Source organism: Ambystoma mexicanum, chromosome 2p (genome assembly GCF_040938575.1).
Source record: "Ambystoma mexicanum isolate Mex_15411 chromosome 2p, UKY_AmexF1_1, whole genome shotgun sequence".
In the NCBI taxonomy this organism is placed as follows: Eukaryota; Metazoa; Chordata; class Amphibia; order Caudata; family Ambystomatidae; genus Ambystoma; species Ambystoma mexicanum.
In genome coordinates, this window is record NC_090923.1 from 1,049,361,766 (window position 1) to 1,049,379,649 (window position 17,884).

General features: G+C 49.5%; 1 protein-coding gene across 4 annotated transcripts in view; it reads right to left on the reverse strand.

Moving 5' to 3' along the window:
• Positions 1-2,089: 2,089 nt before the first annotated feature.
• The window catches only part of LOC138567092 (uncharacterized), a 611,926-nt gene continuing 596,131 nt past the window's right edge, over positions 2,090-17,884 (reverse strand). For 2 of the 4 annotated variants that reach the window (XM_069644963.1, XM_069644962.1), the window contains one exon: positions 2,598-2,823. In XM_069644963.1, coding sequence (XP_069501064.1) covers positions 2,764-2,823 — 60 coding nt within the window. In that variant the 3' untranslated portion in view covers positions 2,598-2,763. Of the gene's footprint in view, positions 2,824-17,884 lie in introns of all 4 variants that reach the window. The other 2 variants (XM_069644960.1, XM_069644961.1) reach the window with 2 other exon arrangements.

Here is a 17,884-nt window from a genome sequence, read left to right on the forward strand (position 1 = left end):
AGACTGAACGGATTCACACATGGCATCCTTGCCATCCTGAACAAGAGCAAGAAAGCCATCCCGTTCCTCCCCTTTGGGAATATGTTCAGCCGCCAAAGAGACAATTCCACAAGAGTATGAGTGAGACGTGCTAAGGCACACACAGAGTTGGCTGCCTGTAAAGCCATACCCCCTAAAGAAAACACTTTCTTCGCCCAGCCATCAAAAAGTTTGTCGTCCCTATCAGGAGGGATGGTAGGGTGCGACGCCTGTTTTGCCGGGGCCATAGCCGCCTGTAGCACCAAACTCTCCGGAGTGGGGTGCGTAGTGAAGTAGCTGGGGTCGCTACTGGCAGGACGGTATTTTTTGGGCGAAGACTTGCCCACTGCCGTGAGACTCTCCGGAGCAGTCCAAGCCGCAGCCACCCTTCTTTGCAAGGCCATATGGAATGGCATTACCGGGTCAGTTGGTGGACCTTGGTCCAAGATGTCTGTCAGGTCATCCTGCAGACAATCTCCTGGTGGCGCAGACCACCGCAAGTATTCAGTGACTCTCGACATGAGGCGCCGGTACGAGGATTCAGCATGCGTACCCGGCTCAGGTCTGCCAAACTCAACCTCTGGGGAGGTGTCCAGACCACTGGCGTCGTGCAAAGACTAACGCAGGTCTTCTAACTGGCTATGACCAGATAATAGGTTATCAGGAACCTCCTCAGGAACCATACCATCATCAGACCGTTCATCCACTTCAGAAATATAGTCAAGAGGCTGGAATAAATCCCTGGATGAGGGTGTTTGGACTTGGCCAGAGCCTTCCTCTGGGTTTCCACCAGTCTCCGGGGCACCTCCGAGAAATCCTCCTCAAAAATCGTCAACGGAATCGGCGTCGAGCGTGGCGCCGATGGCTTTGACACAGGCCTCGAGGGCGGAGCCCCGAGTACGTCAACGGAATCGGCGTCGAGCGTGGCGCCGATGGCTTTGACACAGGCCTTGAGGGCGGAGCCCCGAGCGTGTCCTTCAACAGCCTTGGCGCTGATGGATTCCTCGGAGGCGGAGCCTCGAGAGACACCTTCGACGGTCTCTGCGCCGAAGTCGTCTTCGAAGACCTCACAGGCTCCGACTGTCTCGATGGCGTCGAGGACCGGGACCTGGAGCGGGCATGGCTAGAGCAATCCACCTTGTCCGAACGGGACCTCGAAGGTTCCTGGTGATCGCGACGACTGCTCGAGCCCGAAGGCGTGCAAACAGTGTCTCTAGCACGTTCCCTGCCGGTGTCTTTCGACGGCACGGACGGAACCGAGTCCTGCGACTGAAAAATCGCCATCGTCTCCTTACGGAATGAATCCCATTCCGCAGGAGTGAAATGCTTGGTGGGACAAGCAACCCGCCTACAGGCAGAGTCCTCGGACGAGGACAGGGAAGGCGACCGATGACGGCGCTTCCGCGAGTGCCTCGAAGAGGCAGAGGAATGGTGGGACCCACTCCGGGATCGAGACCCCCTGGACTTATGCCGACGATGCGGAGAGTCGCCCTTCGAATCTTCAGTCAAAAGCCTAGTGGATTTCGACTTCAGGGCTTGGACACCTTACCGACAGAAAGTTTCTTCTTACGCTCCCGCAAGGCCTTCGAAGTTAACGACTGGCAATCGTCACAATCGTCTGTGGCATGGTCCTCACCGAGGCACCAGAGGCAGGCGACTTGAGAGTCCGTCAGCGACATCTTGGAACCGCAGTCCCGACACTTCTTGAAACCTGGCTGCGGGGTAGAAGAAGACAAAGACATCATGAAAATCTTCACAAACGAACTGGTTCGAAGAACCGATAGAACAACTCAGAAGAACCGAGGCACGGCGAGATCTCCGTAGCGAACACGTTCGCGGAAAAAATGGAACGGAGGCTACGGGCATCGTGCATCCTACTTATAACATCCGGTGACGTCGGCTCGACGGAGGCCCTCGAGGACAGCGCATTGACGCAGGACGCAAAATAATTTCCGAAGCAGCAGAGCTGTGGTGATTACCTGTCAGATATGGAATACGTCGGAGGACCCAATCCCCTCGAATTACTTTTACCAGTAGCCGTGTGCACCCTTTTACAGATAAGTGAAACAGATTTAAATTCCATGTTTATTTACAATATGGTAGGTTAAATATACAGACATTGTTTTGCAAAACAAAAATGGCCTCAAATATTCACTTCCTTAAAAAACAAAAAGAAAGAATCAAAGGCGCATGCCTGCCCTGTAAAGCAACCATATTTTCTTTAAACAGAATATTTTTCAACTGGTTTGGTAGAAAGGGATTTCAAAGTATGATTTATTACACCTTGTTTTGAACAGGGAGAGCGTCTAAAAGGACGTGTGTACGGAAGGAGTCCTCTCTCCATCTCCACTTTTTCTGGATTATCCTGGAAGTAGTTTGAAAACAACTTGAAAGTAGTGGCTGGCTGGAACCACAGCTCTCTAAGCAGCACTGTTTTTGATTGGTCCACACCAACCTTTGATGCAAGAACTCCAAACAATGACCAAATTCCAACTTGCCCCACATGTCTGTGGGCAAAGGCTAGCTTGACGAAGTTTGCTTCTAGTACTTGCAATGGATGAGCCATGTTTCCCCCATTCAGTTGAGCACTTCTGGTCACTTCTGCCCCTAATCAGCAGGTTGCCAAGAACGAAGATGAAAGTGCTCCATCTCAGCGTCCACATTCGCAGCGGCACCCACTCACAGCATTAGTGTCTTTCAAATGTTCCCACAATATCTTGACTGAAGAGTCTGGTAATGCCATTTTCAGCTTTGCGGGTAGTAGTTATAGTTCCACGTATTCGGATAGTTATAAGCTCCATAGTTCTAAACATTGGAAACAAAGAAGAAAATGGTGAAGATAAATATAAAACATATCCAAAGATTTATTAAACTAAGCAAGTACGTCTGTAGAACATCAAAGCGGTTGGACAAGTTGCAGTGACTGGGTGAAAACGAAGGACTTGGGGTGCATGCAGGAGGGATAATTGAAAGCACAAAGTTTCAATCAACTTCAAAGAATTCAGAGGACTGCTATAACTTCGAGGACTATTGGGATGGATTTCTAAAATCAGGCTTGGTGGACAGATTTTCGGAGGCCACCCTACTTAAAGTTATTTATTTAAGCCTTTGAAACGCACTGAAAATTTTTATTAGCAGGTTGGATTATCACACAATACTCGATACAATGCTCTATAATACAAATATATACAATCACCAGTATGTTAATTCACTATACACAGTCTAGCTGCACACACATCGCCCCTCCTGCTTCACACACTTTGCACAGCATCTCAGCCATTAGAATGAAGCTATGATCCACAATTAAAATCTCTATTGTCACTCTTGCCTCACACACTCTGCATAGCACCTCCCCATGATAGAATTCGACCTAGCTGAACACATAATGCCTCTAGCATACTCTCCATGACCTCCTCCTCAGCACCCACCCACATGCCGGCTCATCATGGTTGACTAGCAGGGACTTGCCACCCCTACCAACCTTCATACTGGCTAAGTGCACACGCACAACCTGTATCACTTTGACACATTTCCCATACCTGTACCTCGGTCCCCCAGAGACTTTCAATCAACAACGCGTTGAGACCGTACCAATGGTGAAAGGCGCTATACAAATGCTCTTTACATTACATTATCAAATAACTTTCCATGTAAAACAGGTAAGTAATGCAAATGCAGTTCAAATGATGAGAACCAGTCACAAGGTCAATTCCATGCACTTTAGAAGTCAACACTCTAAGATGTATGGGGCCGAATGCCCAACATTTCATTTCATTTATTTTATTGTGCATTGGCTAACCCATGGGCAGGATACTTGACCCAGGTTTGACAACCAAAGGTAAGTAAGAGGGAGGCAGGGGGTAACTCCCATTTGAACTCGTCACCCACAAATTAAATGTACTTAAGAAGGGGGTGATCCAAGCATCCACTTTCTAGTGCTTAAGGTGGCAATTAACAGCAATAAATTGATGACTACCATTTATCGCAAACCAACGGATGTAAATGACATTACACTATGCTAGCTTCCATCCACAGCACTTAAAAGATAATCTGCCACTGAGCCAATACCTAAGAATAAGAAGGATAATCCGGAGGATGTAATCTATGAGAAGAACAAGTTACTTCTTACCTTGTAACGTTCTTTCGACGGGATGTTCCTCCGACGTATTCCTCATCTTAGATATCTCCTTCCAGCTCTGCTGGCCTGGGAAAATTTTTTCACTAGAGGGCGCTGCATGTCGACGTCCTTCGAGTCGATGTCCCTCGACAGCCGCCGTATCGACGTTCGACGTCATCCTGCCTATAAAGGCCGCGCGCAGCGTCCGTTGCTCAGTTCCGTTTTGTAGCCCACAGTATTACTGTCTGGACTAGACTAATCACCCTGAAGGAGCGTAAGCTGCAACAACAAGGGAAGTAGAACTGCGGGGATGGATGGGAGGGTCGATGAGGAATACGTCGGAGGAACATCCCGTCGAAAGAACGTTACAAGGTAAGAAGTAACTTGTTCTTCGAAGGGATTGTGTCCTCCGACGTATTCCCCATCTTAGATAGGCTCCCATAGCAGTATTCTATTATCGGAGGAGGGAGTACTGACTTCACGCTGTCTTCTATTGATGAATAGAATGCAGTACAGCCCTTCCAAACCTAGTCTCTTGACTGGAGGAGGAATCCAAATTGTAAAAACGTGTAAAGGTATGGACAGACGACCATGTAGCGGCCGCACAGATGTCTTTAACCGGCACGCCTCTTTTGAGGGCCGATGAAGCTGCAATACCTCTGGTCGAATGAGCCCTAAGGTTTTGAGGGGGCTCTTTCCCTGCCAGTTTATAACATTCCAGAATGGCTAGAATGATCCATCTGGAAATGGTCTGCTTAGTTATTGGTAACCCCAGCTTGTGACCTGCGTAACCTACAAACAGCTGGTCTGCCTGTCTTATCCTGGCTAGTCTATTGATGTAAAAACTTAAAGCCCTCCTAGGGTCTAGCCAGTGTAACCTCTCTTCCTCTTTCCCCGGGTGAGGAGGAGGATAGAAAGATGGTAGGGTAATCTTCCGAGTGATATGGAATTCAGAAACCACCTTTGGGAGGAAATTAGGCTTCACTTGCAGGACAACTTTGTCTTTGTGAAAGATTGTATGAGGGGGTTTACAAGAAAGAGCTTGTAATTCGCTCACCCTTCTAGCAGATGTAAGTGCTGTTAATAAAACAGTTTTAAGGGTAAGGAATCTTAACGAACAAGAATGGAGAGGTTCGAAAGGTGTACCCATCAGGAAAGTTAGTACTAAGTTTAAATCCCATAGGGGAACTTGGAATGGTCTTGGGGGATAAACATTGGTTAACCCCTTTAGAAACTGTATTACCAAGGGTAATTTGAAATAGGATGGTTCTTCCGCAGTACGCTTAAAGATGGATAGCGCTGCGAGATAGCCCTTAATGGTGCCAACTTGAAGGCCTGAATTTGCCAAATATAGTAGGAAGGACAAAACCATTGGTGTACCACATGAAAATGGGTCGATATTCTGTTCTCTACACCAGCTGCAAAATCTGTTCCAACGGCAGCGGTATAAAGACTTTGTTGCTGGCCTCCTTGCCGAAAGCAACACCTCCATAACATCATCAGGGAGGTCCCAATCCTTGTACCTCAGCCGTTCAGAAGCCAAGCGTGAAGGTTGAGGGTTTTGATGTCTGGATGGAGAACCTGACCTCCCTTCTGTGAGAGTAGGTTCTCTCTGAGTGGAAGTCGAATTGGAGGGCAGATGGACAAGTCTAGAAGGTCCGGGTACCACGTTCTCCTGGCCCAATCCGGGGCAATTAGGATCATGGTTCGCCGGAATCTTCTCAACCTCCTGATCATTTGAGGAATGACAGGGACCGGTGGGAACGCGTACAGAAGCGGAAACTCCCAGTCCACTATGAACGTGTCTCCCAGAGCTCCTCTCGGAGGAAATTCCCTTGAGCAGAACAGGTCGCATTTCCTGTTTAGGCTGGTGGCGAACAGATCTACCTGAGGGGTTCCCCAAAGGGCGAAGATCTCTTGAAGGACTTCCTGAGGTAGCTCCCACTCGTGGGAAACTGTGTTCTGCCTGCTCAGAGCGTCCGCTGTCAAGTTCTTCTCTCCGGCAAGGTGAACTGCCGATAGAGAGATTCCTTCTTGGATTGCCCAAAACCAGAGCTGCATCGCCTCTCTGCACAGGGGTAGTGATCCTACGCCTCCTCTTTTGTTGAGGTAATGCATGGCCACCGTGTTGTCCGTCATTACCAGGACGTTCTTCCCTTGTACAGCTGGCAGGAAAGCCTTCAGCGCAAGTCTGATGGCTCTCAGCTCTAAAAGGTTGATGTGTAGTCTGGACTCCGATGGAGACCAACGACCGCTGATGGTCAAGTCGTTGGCGTGGGCTCCCCACCCAGTGAGTGAGGCATCCGTGACTACTGTTATCTCCGGCCAGGGTTGCCAAAACTGTTCTCCTTTCAGAATGTTCTCCTGACAGGCCCACCACTGAAGGTCTCGAGCCACCCTGCCGGGAACCTGAAGATCATCTGTCATTCTCCCTGAGAATTGTGACCACTGAGTCCTCAGTGCCCACTGGAGGGATCTCATTCTCAGGCGAGCCTCTGGCACAAGGAAAATGCAGGATGCCATGAGGCCTAGCAACCTCAAAAAGTCGAAGGCTGGGAGACGTTGGGCATGCTGGAACTTGGTAACCATCTGTAGAATATCTTGAGCCCTCACCTCTGGTGGCGAGGCTTTTACCAGGGAAGTATCCCGGATCGCTCCTATGAACTGGAGTCTCTGCGATGGTATCATTTGTGACTTCTTTAAATTGAGGGAGAAGCCCAGTCTGTGAAGGAAGTGGCACACGTGATTTAGCTGGATCTGAGCTTGTTCCGGAGAAACAGCCCTGATCAGCCAATCGTCCAGGTAGGGGTAGACGTGAATCCCTTCCCTCCTTAGACTTGCAGCCACTACCGACATTAACTTGGTGAAGACCCTCGGGGCAGAGGTCAGCCCAAATGGCAGCACTCGAAATTGATAGTGAGAGTTGCCAATTGCGAACCTCAGGTATTTCCTGTGTTTGAGATGGATAGGCACATGGAAATAAGCGTCCTGAAGGTCCAGAGATACCAACCAGTCCTGGAACTGAAGGGCCTGGAGGATCTGAGAAAGTGTGACCATCTTGAATTTGTCTTTTCTGAGGAATTTGTTCAATTCTCGCAAGTCCAAGATGGGTCTCAGTCCTCCGTCTTTCTTCGGAATGAGAAAGTAAGGGGAGTACCAGCCCTTGTTCCTCTCCGCTACAGGTACCGGTTCTATGGCACCTTTCTCTAGCAGGTCCAAAATTTCCTGCAAGAGGAGCGGATCTGGAGCTTTTTGAGAGCTGATCCCCGGTGGATGACTGAGGTATACGTAGGAAAGGCAGGCAGTAACCTTGGTCGACTGTTTCCAATGCCCAAGCATCTGACGTGATAGCCTGCCATACCGTCAGATGTTGAGTCAACCTGCCTCCTACAGGTGTCCTGTGAGGGGAGTCCTCAGAGTGGTTTTGGGGCGGCTGATGCAGATGCCGATGGTAAAGAGGCACCTGCTGTTGCTGCGGCTTTAGAATATCTACCCCGTCCACCTCGGGTAGTTCTTCTTTGACCCCTTTGAGCCGGTCGTCCTCTACCTCTTCCGAATGCGGAGTAGAAGCGAAAGGACTTGCCCCTCGCAGAGGTTCCAGTGGGACGAAAAGGAGTCTGACGGATTGCAGCTCCTAGGGATTTTGCTGCAGCTTTTGAAGTTTGCAGTTTCTCTAAACTGTCATCCGCCTTTTTCCCGAACAAAGAAGAGCCATCGAATGGCATGTTCAAGAGCCTGGCTTGCACATCTGGGGCAAAACCCGACTTTCTCAACCAAGCGAATCTCCTGGTTGATGTACTTGCCGCCATTGCTCTGCTGATACTGTCAGCCGAATCAATGCCCGTCTGGAGGGATTCGCACATAGCGTCTTTACAGTCCTGTATAATATTCAGGAACGCATCCCTTTCTTCTCCCTCCGGGATGCAGTCAGCCGCTGTAGAAGCACACTCCCAAAATGTATGGCTGAACCTAGCAAGGGTGCAAGTAGCATTAACAGACTTTAACGCCATGCTACATGCTGAAAAGACTTTCTTTGCCATAGCATCATATTTTTTATCGTCCCTGTCCTGTGGGACTGTAGGATAAGCCGTCTTGACATCGGTAGAGGATGCTGCTTGTACCACCAGACTTTCTGGGGATGGGTGTTTAGACAAAAACTCTGGGTCTGTGGAAGATACCCTGTACTTTGTAGACAGTTTTTTTATTTACTGCTGGTATTACATCTGGGGTTTCCCAGTTTGTCATGATCTTTCTCTGAAGAGCTTTATGAAAGGGCACCACAGGATCCTCTTGTGGGCCTTTGTCAAGAATATCCGTGAGGTCATCTTGTTGGAAAGATTGAGAAGGTGCAGACCACCCCATGAACTCTAATCCTGGCCATTAAGGCTCTGTAGGGGGTTTCAGCATGCTCCCCCGGGTCTGGCTTAGCAAACTCCACCTCAGGGGAAGTGTCTAACCCACTTGCCTCATGTAAAGAATCATGAAGATCCTTTAATCTGTGCTCTTCAGAGGAAAATTCCTCTCTAACTGGGGTTACAGGTCCCTGTAACTCAAATGTGTCTTGTTCAGACAATTCACCCTCTTCTAAAATTGAGGATATAGTTCTCAATTGTTCTGAACTCAAAGGGAGTAAATCCCATTTCCAAGGCAGAGGGTGCCGAACTTGTCATTATTGGCCTCGAAAGCGTCGACGCCGAAGGCTTCGAGCGTGGCGTCGAAAACAGAGGTGGAGGCCTCGAGGACCTCGACAGAATTGGAATTCTACTCGACAATATCGACGCCATCGACGTCGAGGGCCTGGGGATAGTCACTGGATGTGTGGTAACCGTGACTTTTCTTGGCGTCGACACCGGTGTCGAGGCCGGCGTCGAGTCGACAGACCCGTGTGTCGAAGGTCCCCTCGACAACGGCGTCGAAGACTTCGACGGAACCTTCGTCGACGGCGTCGACGGAACCTTCGAGGAAGGTTTGGAGGTCATAGTCCTGCTCGAGGGTTCAAAACGCGCTCGAGAGGTTTCTTTCGCCGGGTACTGCGACTCGCGGCGTTTTTGACCTTTGGGTCTTTCGACCAGAGCATCGCTCTCGGCAGTCTTCGAGGGGGTCGAGGCCGCTTTCTCGAAGACGCTCATCATATTCTTTCGGAATTCCTCCCATTCAGCCCGGGAACTATGTTTCGTGGGGCAAGGGATTCTTTTTGGCGAAACAGAGGAAGAGGAAGACGGAGAAGAGGATCTTCAACGTCTCCTCTTCGAGTGCTTCGATCTCGAGGAGTGATGAGACCCACTCCGAGACCTGGAGCGAGAATGGTGACGAGGAGACGAATGTCTCGACTTCGTCGACGAAGAAGAAGCTTTAAAAGTCTTACCTTTCTCCAGCTTCCCCCTACGCTCCTTCAGGGCCTTAGCTGTCATGGACATACAGTCCTCGCATTCCGAACAATGGTGTTCAGCTCCCAAGCACCACAGACAAATTCTGTGAGGATCGGTCAACGACATCTTTTTCCCACAATCTCGACATTTTTTGAAGCCGGATCGAGGAGTTGTCGGTTCCGACGAGGAAGCCATCTAGTACGGATCGAATAACTCGAGGTAAATAGGATTAATCGGACTAAGAACTGAGCAACGGTATTCCGAGGCACTGAGTAAGCGCGGAAAAACGGAACTGAGCAACGGACGCTGCGCGCGGCCTTTATAGGCAGGATGACGTCGAACATCGATACGGCGGCTGTCGAGGGACATCGACTCGAAGGACGTCGACGCGCAGCGCCCTCTAGTGAAAATATTTTTCGAGGCCAGCAGAGCTGGAAGGAGATATCTTAGATGAGGAATACGTCGGAGGACACGATCCCTTCGAAGAACAAGTTACTCCTTACCTGGTAACGTTCTTTCGATGGGATGTTCCTCCGACGTACTCCTTATCTATGATATTTGTATCTCCAGCTTGCTGGCCTCAGAATTTTTTTCCCCAGTAGAGGGCGCTGTGCGTCGACGTCCGTCGAGTAGGTGTTCCTCGACAGCCACCGTATCGACGCTGACGTCATCATGCCTATAAATGGCCACGCGCAGCGTCCGTTGCTCAGTTCCGTTTTGTAGAGTAAGGTAGTTATTGCATGAATGGTTACTACCCTTGAAGGAGCGTAAGCTGCAACCACAAGGGAAATGTTACTGCGGGGATGGATGGGAGGGGCGATAAGGAACACGTCGGAGGAACATCCCATCGAAAGAACATTACCAGGTAAGGAGTAACTTGTTCTTCGAAGGGATTGTGTCCTCCGATGTATTCCTTATCTATGATAGACTCCCATAGCAGTGGTATGTGATTGGAGGCGGGAGTAAGAGATGCCATATTACTCTTTAAGAATGAACAGAGTGTAACACAACTTTTCCAAATCTAGTCTGTTGACTAGAGGAGGAATCCAGGCTATAAAATTTGGTAAAGGTATGTGCGGACGACCATGTGGCAGCCGCACATATGTCTCTAATTGGTACCCCTCTTTGAAGAGCTGAGGAGGCTGCGATACCCCTGGTCGAATGAGCCCTTAGATTTTGAGGGGGCTCTTTCCCTGCCAGTTTGTAGCATTCCAGAATGGCTAAAATAATCAATCTGTAAATGGTTTGTTTGGTTATTGGTAATCCCAACTTATGTCCTGCGTAACCTACAAAGAGTTGGTCAGCTTGTCTAATTTTAGCAAGTCTACTGATATAAAAACTCAAGGCTCGCTTAGGGTCCAGCCTGTGTAGTCTCTCTTCCTCTTTCCCCGGATGGGGAGGAGGATAGAATGAAGGTAAAGTAATCTTCTGAGTAATGTGAAATTCAGAAACTACCTTTGGGAGGAAGTTAGGCTTCACCTGTAGAACGACTTTGTCCTTGTGAAAAATTGGATGAGGAGGTTTACAAGATAGGGCTTGTATCTCGCTAACCCTTCTAGCAGATGTTAATGCTACCAATAAAACAGTTCTGAGGGTGAGAAACTTCAATGAACAAGAGTGGAGTGGTTCAAAAGGAGCACCCTTTAGGTAGTTTAAAACTAGATTCAAGACCCATAAGGGAACTTGGAATGGTCTTGGAGGGTAAACATTAGTTAGCCCTTTCAGGTATTGTATTACCAATGGAATTTTGAAATACGATGGCTCCTCTGCAGAGCGCTTAAAGATAGATAGCGCTGCGAGATAATGGCCCTTAATAGTGCCAACTTGAAGGCCTGAATTTGCCAAATAAAGTAAGAAGGATAACACCGCAGGTGTACCACATGAAAAGGGTTCGATATTCTTTTCTCTGCACCAGCTGCAAAATGTATTCCAACGGCAGCGGTATAGAGTTTTAGTTGCTGGCCTTCTGGCCGAAAGCAACACCTCCATGACGTCATCTGGAAGGTCCCAATCCTTGCACCTCAACCTTTCAGATACCAAGCTTGAAGGTTGAGGGTCTTGATGGCTGGATGGAGAACCTGAGCTCCCTTCTGCGAGAGAAGATCCTCTCTGTACGGTAGACAATTGGAGGATGGATGGACATGTCCAGAAGGTCCGGGTACCACGCTCTCCTGGCTCAATCCGGGGCAATTAGGATCATGGTCTTCCGAAACCTTCTCAACCTCCTGATCATTTGAGGAATGACAGGGACCGGAGGAAACGCGTACAGAAGTGGGAACTCCGAGTCCACTACGAACGTGTCTCCTAGAGCTCCTCTCGGGGGAAATTCCCTTGAGCAAAATCTGTCGCACTTCCCGTTGATACTGGTGGCGAACAGATCCACTTGAGGGGTTCCCCAAAGGGCGAAGATCTCTTGAAGGACTTCCTGAGCTATCTCCCACTCGTGGGAGACTGTTCTACCTGCTCAGAGCGTCCGCTGTCAAGTTCTTCTCTCCGGCTAGGTGAATTGCCGATAGAGAGATTCCTTCCTGAATTGCCCAAAACCAGAGCTGCATCGCCGCTCTGCACAGTGGCAGTGACCCTACGCCTCCTCTTTTGTTGAGGTAGTGCATGGCCACTGTATTGTCCGTCATTATCAGGACGTTTTTCCCCCGTACAGACCGCAGAAAAGCCTTCAGTGCCAGTCTGATGGCTCTCAGCTCCAACAGGTTGATGTGTAGTCTGGACTCCGATGGAGACCAACGACCGCTGATGGTCAAGTCGTTGGCATGGGCTCCCCACCCCGTGAGTGAGGTGTCCGACTACTGTTATCTCCGGCCATGGTTGCCAAAACAGTTCTCCCTTCAAGATGTTCTCTGGAGAGGCCCACCATTGAAGGTCGTGGGCTACCTTGTCCGGAATCCGGAGGAGATCTGTCATCCTCCCTGAGAATTGTGACCACTGAGTCCTCAGTGCCCACTGAAGGGATCTCATTCTCAGGCGAGCCTCTGGCACAAGGGATATGCAGGATGCCATGAGGCCTAGCAACCTCAAAAAGTCGTAGGCTGGGAGACGTTGGGCATTTTGAAACTTGGTGACCATCTGCAGAATATCTTGAGCCCTCACCTCTGGTGGCGAGGCTTTTCCCAGGGACGTGTCCAGGACTGCTCCAATGAACTGGAGTCTCTGTGATGGTATCATCTGTGACTTCTTTAAATTGAGGGAGAAGCCCAGCTTGTGAAGGAAGTGGCAGACAATCTAGTTGGATCCGAGCTTGTTCCGAAGAAACTGCTCTGATCAACCAATCGTCCAGGTAGGGGTACACATGAATCCCTTCCCTCCTTAGACTTGCAGCCACAACCGACATTAGCTTGGTGAAGGCCCTCGGGGCGGAGGTCAGCCCAAATGGCAGAACTCGAAATTGATAGAGAGTTGCCAACTGCAAACCTCAGGTACTTCCTGTGCTTGGGATGGATTGGCACATGGAAATAAGCATCCTGAAGGTCCAGAGATACCAACCAGTCCTGAAGCTGGAGGGCCTGAAGGATCTGATAGAGAGTTACCATCTTGAACTTGTCCTTCCTGAGGAACTTGTTAAATTCTCGTAAGTCCAGGATGGGTCTCAGTCCTCAGTCTTTCTTTGGTATGAGAAAGTAGGTGGGGGGGGGGGGGGGGGGGGGGAGTACCAGTCCTTGTTCCTGTCCGCTACAGGTACCGGTTCTATGGCACCTTTCTCCAGCAGGTCTACAATTTCCTGCAAGAGGAGCGGATCCGGCACTTTCAGAGAGCTGTTCCCCGGTGTATGGCTCTGAGGGATGCGTAGAAAAGGCAGGCAGTAACCTTGGGCAACTGTGTCCAATGCCCAAGCATCTGACGTAATAGCCTGACATTCCGTCAGATGGTGAGTTAACCTGCCCCCTACAGGTGTCTTGTGATGGGAGACCTCAGAGTGGTTTGGGAGCGGCTGATGCAGTTGCCGAAGGTAAAGCGGCTCCTGCTGATGCGGCTTTCTTTCCTTTACCCCGTCCACCACGGGTAAATTTTGTTTGGCCTCTTTGAGCCGGCCGTCCTCTGCCTCTTCCATATGAGGAATAATAGCGAAAGGACCTTCCTCTCCAAGAGGATCCTGAGGGACGAAAATTAGTTTGGCGGATTGCAGCTCCTAGTGACTTGGCTGCTGCTTTAGATGTTTGCAGTTTTTCCAAACTTTCATCCGCCTTTTTACCAAACAGGGAAGAGCCGTCAAAGGGCATATTTAAAAGTCTGGCCTGTACGTCAGAAGCAAAGCCGGACTTTCTCAACCACGCATGCCTGCGGATTGTGGTACTTGCCGCCATGGCCCTGCTGATACTGTCAGCAGAATCAATGCCAGTTTGAAGGGACTCACACATTGCATCTTTACCATCTCTGATGATATTTAAAAATACGTCCTTTCTTCTCCTTCCTGGAGGCAGGCAGCCTCTGATGAAGCACACTCCCAAAGAGTGTGGCTGAACCTAGCGAGCGTACAAGTCAAATTAATAGATTTTAAAGCCATGCTACAGGCCGAGAAGACTTTCTTAGCCTTGGCATCATATTTTCTATCATCCCCATCCTGTGGAGCATTGGGGTATGCAGATGTACTGCCTGATGAAGTTTAAGCCTGGACCACCAGACTCTCTGGAGTACGGTGCTTAGATAGGTATTCAGGGTCAGCAGCAGATACCCTATATTTTGCTGACAACTTCTTGTTAACCGCAGGGACAACTTCAGGAGTTTCCCAGTTAGTTAAAATCTTTCTTTGTAAAGCAGAATGAAAGGGAACCACAGGATCCTCCTGTGGACCTTTATCCAGAATATCTATGAGGTCTGTTGAAAAACAGGTGAAGGCGCAGACCAACCCATGAACTCCATAATTCTTGACATTAGGGTTCTATAAGGGGTTTCAGCATGTTCCCCTGGGTCTGGTTTGACAAATTCCACTTCTGGGGAAGTGTCTAGGCCACTTGCTTCCTGTAATGCATCCTGAAGGTCTTTCAAACCTTCTTTCCTCAGAGGCAAAAGTCTCTGGTTCAGGTGATGTGGTCCTCTGCAGCCCAAAAGTCCTTTCTTGATCAGAATCTTCCCTTTCTTCATAAATTGAAGTTAAGGGGGGATGCTCTGGCCTGTGAAATGGTATAAAACCCATCTCTAAAGCAGAGGGAGCCATCATCAGTGGCCTTGAAAAGGTCGATGTCGTCGACGCCGATGTAAAAATCCTCGAAGGCGTCGACAAGGGCGTCGAGAAAACTGGAAGAGGCCTCTAAGAACTCGAGAGGATCGGAATCCTGCTCGAGGATGTCAACGACGTTCTCGACGTCGTGTCGGAGGCTCTCGGTGTAACTGTTGGCTGTGGAGTAGCCGTGGGTTTTTCTTTTATCGGCGTCATTGTCGGCGTCGACTCGATCGACGGATGCGTCGAAGAACCCTTCGATAACGGCGTCGATGGCCCCGATCTATGCTTCGAATGGGCTTTCGACGATGGCGTCGAAGATGCTTTACTTCCCGATGTCTCATGGCGCTTTCGGGTCGACTCTTTCGCCGGGTGCTTCGACTCGCAGCGTTTACATTTTTTGGGCTTTTCACCCGGGGTATCACCCTCAGCTGACTTCGAGGGGGTCGAGGCCGCTTTCTCGAAGACGCTTAGCATCTTTTTTCTGAATTCCTCCCACTCAGCCTGAGAGCTGTGTTTTGTGGGGCAATTTACTCTTTCAGGGGAACTATGTAACGCCCACCTGGTGGCGCTGATCTAGTCTGGATTACTGCGGCCTCTTCTAGCGTGATGCGCAGGACCCGGAACACCGATTGGACAGGACCTCCAAATCGTGCTTCCTTGGCCCGTAGGAATATCCTTCTGCAGATGAGAAAGGGGATTAACAGTCTGCAGAATGGTGTGCTAGCTCTCCCTTTCCCCCCTCCGTTCCTCTCTATTCCTCCAAACCCGGTTTAAGCTCACCTTATGGTTTGGAAGGTTGAACTCTCCATCCTGCTTCTGGTGCAGGGGCGCGCGTTCGTCCAGTTACTTCACTGGTTTTCAGAATGGCGCTGGCAAAATCCACTTGACTTTCCTGAGCGATGCGCCGTAAGTATGAAAGTTCAAAGTTCAAGTGAGGCCCCCTTTATGCTGTCTTTCTCACCTGTGATCTGTCCTTTATGTCAGGTGCAGAATGAAGGCGATGCGTCGAGGGGTTAACCTGCCGAGGTGAGTAGTAATGAGGGCGATCCCTCTAGATGTCCTCATCATTCCTCTGAAATGTCTCTAGTCCTTTCCCCATAGGGGCCGGGGTACGGTACCTGCCAACGGGGCGGCGCCGACCCAAAATGTGGCAGAAAAGCCGGTAAGTATTATGGCTGTTAATCAGGCTTTCCTTCTGTGTGTCCTTCTGCTCACCTTTTGTTTCTTCCTCTCTCCCCTAGGTGCAGAGATGTGGCGTCCGATGCTGACAGCCACGATGGAGCCGGGAGATGTCTCGAGGACAGGACAGGTGAGTGAAGCGTGGCGCTGCAGCGAGCAACGTGATGCTTTTAAATTGAAGTCTTCCTTCAGGGATGCTGGCGAGAAGATTCCGGATGCAGGTAAGAAGCTTGAAATAATCCTTGGTTTTCACCTTTCTCTTCTCTTCCTTCCTTGCAGGTCTTCCAGGTTCAAGACGGGCGTGGCTGTAGTCCAGGAGCAGGAGCAGACACAGTGAGCGTTAAGCTGCAGGAAGCAGAACAACGCGAAGCATGAGCTGCTGTCTGGGCGTGGCTTAAATAGCCTCCAAATAAGTCCCAGGTATGTATCCTTCCCCAACTAGGTATGTATCCTTCCCTGGCCACGCCCAAGTGAAAAAATAGTCCCTATGAAAAAATAGTCTCTTTCAGGTCTCAGGGAGGCCTGAAGCGTGCAGCATGGTCTGCATCAGGTAAGTGCACAAAACACCTCCCTTTATGAACCTGGCGCCTATGGCACCAGGACTGATGTCCAACATGAGCCTGGCGCCAAAGAGTCCCTATAAGGGGCCGCTGGGCTTTTACCCGAGGGCATGATGCCTGCTTCAGGGGGTGCTGGGCCTGGCCTGATGCTCCGGGGGTAGGCATCATGACAGCACTCCCCCCCCCCCCCCCAAAGCCCCTCCCAAGGTCATTCCTTCTGGAGGTTTTGGTTTGTTTGGGAAATTCCGATGGAACCTTTTTACCAGCCGAGGTGCATGTACGCGATCACTGGGTTCCCAAGACCTTTCCTGAGGCCCATACCCTTTCCAATCAATTAGATAGAAAAGCTTTGATTTTAAGATTTTGGAATCCAAAATGTTCTTTACTTCGAATTCTGGCTATCCATATATCAGGATTGGGTCTGGTGGCTTTATTAATCTGGTTCCTGGTTGTACTGGTTTCAAAAGTGACACATGAAAAATGGGGTGAATCCGCATGTTGGCTGGTAGATCGAGCTTGACTGCTGCTGGGTTAATTATAGCTTTGATTGAGTAAGGGCCTAAATACCTTGGATTAAAAGTTCGAGGTCCCTTGAGCGATAAGTGTTTGGTAGCCAACCATACTTGATCCCCAATTTGGTAAGGAGGCGCCTCCTTTCGATGTAGATCCGATTTCTTTTTGTATTTCTCTTTTGCATGTTGCAAATGTGCAGTTGCATCCTTGAAGGCTTGAGTTATCGTAGAATGCAAATGATCCACGGCGGGCATTTCAAGGCTCGAAGGTGAGTCCAAGTCTGAAGTACGAGGGTGATGTCTATATAGGGTAAAAAAGGGGTTTTGGCCCGTTCCAGAGTGTATCGAGTTATTATAAGCATATTCAGCCACCCACAGAATATCCTTCCAATTACCCTCCGATTGGTGCAACATACATCGTAGAAATTGTTCAAGGGTCTGGTTCGTTCTCTCCGTCTGACCATCGGTCTGTGGGTGGTGGCTGGTCGAGAGTCTTACGTTGATTTGTGCCAGCTGACAACACTTTTTCCAAAAATGAGAAATAAACTGGCTTCCCCGATCGGAGACTAGTATGGACGGGAATCCATGCAAACGGATGATATTCTCGAGGAATTCCTTGGCAAGAACAAAGGCTGAAGGTAATCCTTTCAACGGAATAAAGTGGGCCATTTTGGAAAATAAATCCACCACGACCAGAATAGTATTGTAACCATTACAAGAGGGCAGGTCCGTGAAAAAATCTAGTGACAGGGTGTGTCAAGGTGCTGGTGGAATGTCTAAGGGCTGAAGAAGACCGGCGGGTCTTGTCTTTTGACCTTTGTTTTGGGCACAAACTCCACAGGACATCACAAAAGATTTAATATCCTTTCGCCAGGAAGGCCACCAGAATTGTCGTCTAACCTTTTCCTCAGTTTTGGCAATGCCAGGATGTCCTTCCATCAGGGTGTCATGATGAC